Source organism: Photinus pyralis, unplaced genomic scaffold, assembly GCF_008802855.1.
Source record: "Photinus pyralis isolate 1611_PpyrPB1 unplaced genomic scaffold, Ppyr1.3 Ppyr1.4_unclustered_Scaffold4181, whole genome shotgun sequence".
In the NCBI taxonomy this organism is placed as follows: Eukaryota; Metazoa; Arthropoda; class Insecta; order Coleoptera; family Lampyridae; genus Photinus; species Photinus pyralis.
In genome coordinates, this window is record NW_022171541.1 from 1,613 (window position 1) to 3,646 (window position 2,034).

The 2,034-nt window shown below is 38.8% G+C and overlaps 1 protein-coding gene across 1 annotated transcript; it reads right to left on the reverse strand.

The window, feature by feature from the left end:
• Positions 1-273: 273 nt before the first annotated feature.
• Positions 274-1,056, reverse strand: LOC116182212 (tigger transposable element-derived protein 6-like; the record flags this gene model as incomplete). Its single annotated transcript, XM_031502737.1, has 1 exon — positions 274-1,056. A coding segment is annotated over exon 1 (783 nt), but the record flags the coding sequence as incomplete, so codon positions are not given.
• Between the last annotated feature and the right edge of the window lie 978 nt (positions 1,057-2,034).

A 2,034-nucleotide genomic window follows, 5' to 3' on the forward strand; every position in this document is an offset into this window, starting at 1 on the left:
ATGAACAGTGCGAAGAATGTCCATCCAATATCAAAATGACCTTGCCATTCGGTTTTTAAGAGCCTTGAATACACCTCGGTCAAGAGGTTGGAGATAGTGAGTCGTATGACTCGGTAAGCAGAGCAAAATGATGTCATTACTAATGCAAAATTCCAACGTCTCAACTGATGAACAGTGCGAAGAATGTCCATCCAATATCAAAATGACCTTGCCATTCGGTTTTCTTGGTGTGAAAATGTTCTTGAGCCAATAAAAAAAAATTTGGCTATTTACATAAGCCGATTTTTCGGACATCCTTACGGACGAACCGGGTGGCATTCCGTCTGCCCACTCTTTTTTTAAGTTTTTGCCCTTCATGATACAGAATGGCGGAATAAATGTGCCCTCAGCATTACAACATGCCAAAACTGTCACAGTTTCCCCTTTCTCCCCAGAAGTAATTGTTGATACAGCCTTCGAGCCTTTTTCTACAATAACTTTACCAGGCTTATTATTTAGTTGCAGCCCACTTTCGTCGGCGTTGAACACAGCTGAAGGTTTATCAAAAAGCGCGTGCTCCTTTAATATTGACTCAAGAAGGGCGAAGTACTTAGAGACCTCTTCTTGATTCATTCCTCGAGCTCGTGCTGAGCTTACTCCTTCCGCTGCTCTAATTGAGAGCTCAGGGTGGTCTCTCAAAAACCTGGCAAGCCATGGGTATCCGGCCATTCCTTTTTCTCTATTGAACTTGTGCTTCAGTCCTAATTTTTCAGCAAAATTAAAGGCAAGTTTGCGCACATCGTCTCTACCCATTGGAAACCCAGTGGCTTGCATAGCTTTAATATGCTTCACTAACCTTATTTCATTTGCCTTTCCAAAAAGACTGGGTGGCCCCATATGCTGTGGACCCTCACTGTTTCCTTTCTTGATTCTATACTCCAGCGTTTTACGGGGAATGGAATAACGAATTGCCGCTTTTCTGATCGACTTACAGGTCTCCACATATTCTATCGCCTTTTCTAAGTCCTCTTTAGTCCATTTTCCTCGTGTAGACTTTCGAGTATAAAAATTCGGCATCTTAAAAGATTATACATTAAATGTTAAAAACAACCCCAAAAATTCGTGTTTATATAAACACTTAAATAATTTTAAGCCTAGCAAAAACAAGAAAGTGGCCTTACCGCGCTCAGAAACTCGATATCTGCCGTTGTTGACACCACATAAACACACTGATGACTTAACAGTATGATCTTAACTGGTCATGAACAGGTTAAAATCGCGGGAAGTTTAAATTTTCTCCTAAGGCAATCTCTCCTATATGGCAATCTCTCCTCGATTTACCTACACCGTCCATTAAATCGGTTGTTGTAAAATCTAAACAAACGTTGGTAGGTGTAAAATCCAACTCCAGTAAAGCTTATTATAAAGAATATGAAAAGTTGTTTCCATGGATGAATAGGAAGTTACTTACGAATACAGTCTTAAATGCATCCATAATGCTGGCATATATGATGGAAATGTCAAAGGTATTTAAATCTTCTATATTTTGGTGCATTCATTCAAAACTTTAAAGCAATGCTGCGATTAAAAAGTGGAGCAGATTTGGAAGCATACCCTAAATTACGCGCATTTGTGAAAGCTTCAACCAAAGGATAGGTACAAAAGCCAAAGAAATGTTCTGCATTTACAGAAAGCGACCTAAGAGGATTTTTTATTTCATCCAGATGACAGTTTCAAAAGTCATACTTGAAGTATCGTTACTTAGCAACTTTAAAGCACGTGTGTTTTAAAGGCCCTTTTTCGCACGCATTTGAGTGTTTAAAACGGAGATTGTAGTTCAGGTATAATAAAAAAGAACATTGTTAATGTAACTTTGCCAAGTGGAAATGTTAAAATTGTCTATAACAAATACAAAAAAAATAAATACTTGAGCAGGGGAGTGGGACGAAGTTTTTGGGGAGGGTGAAAATCGTATGACGGCAATTTCCACCAAACGTTGAGATCAGTGTTCAATGGAAAAGTTGTAGATCGTGAAAAACTCTACAACTTTCTTTG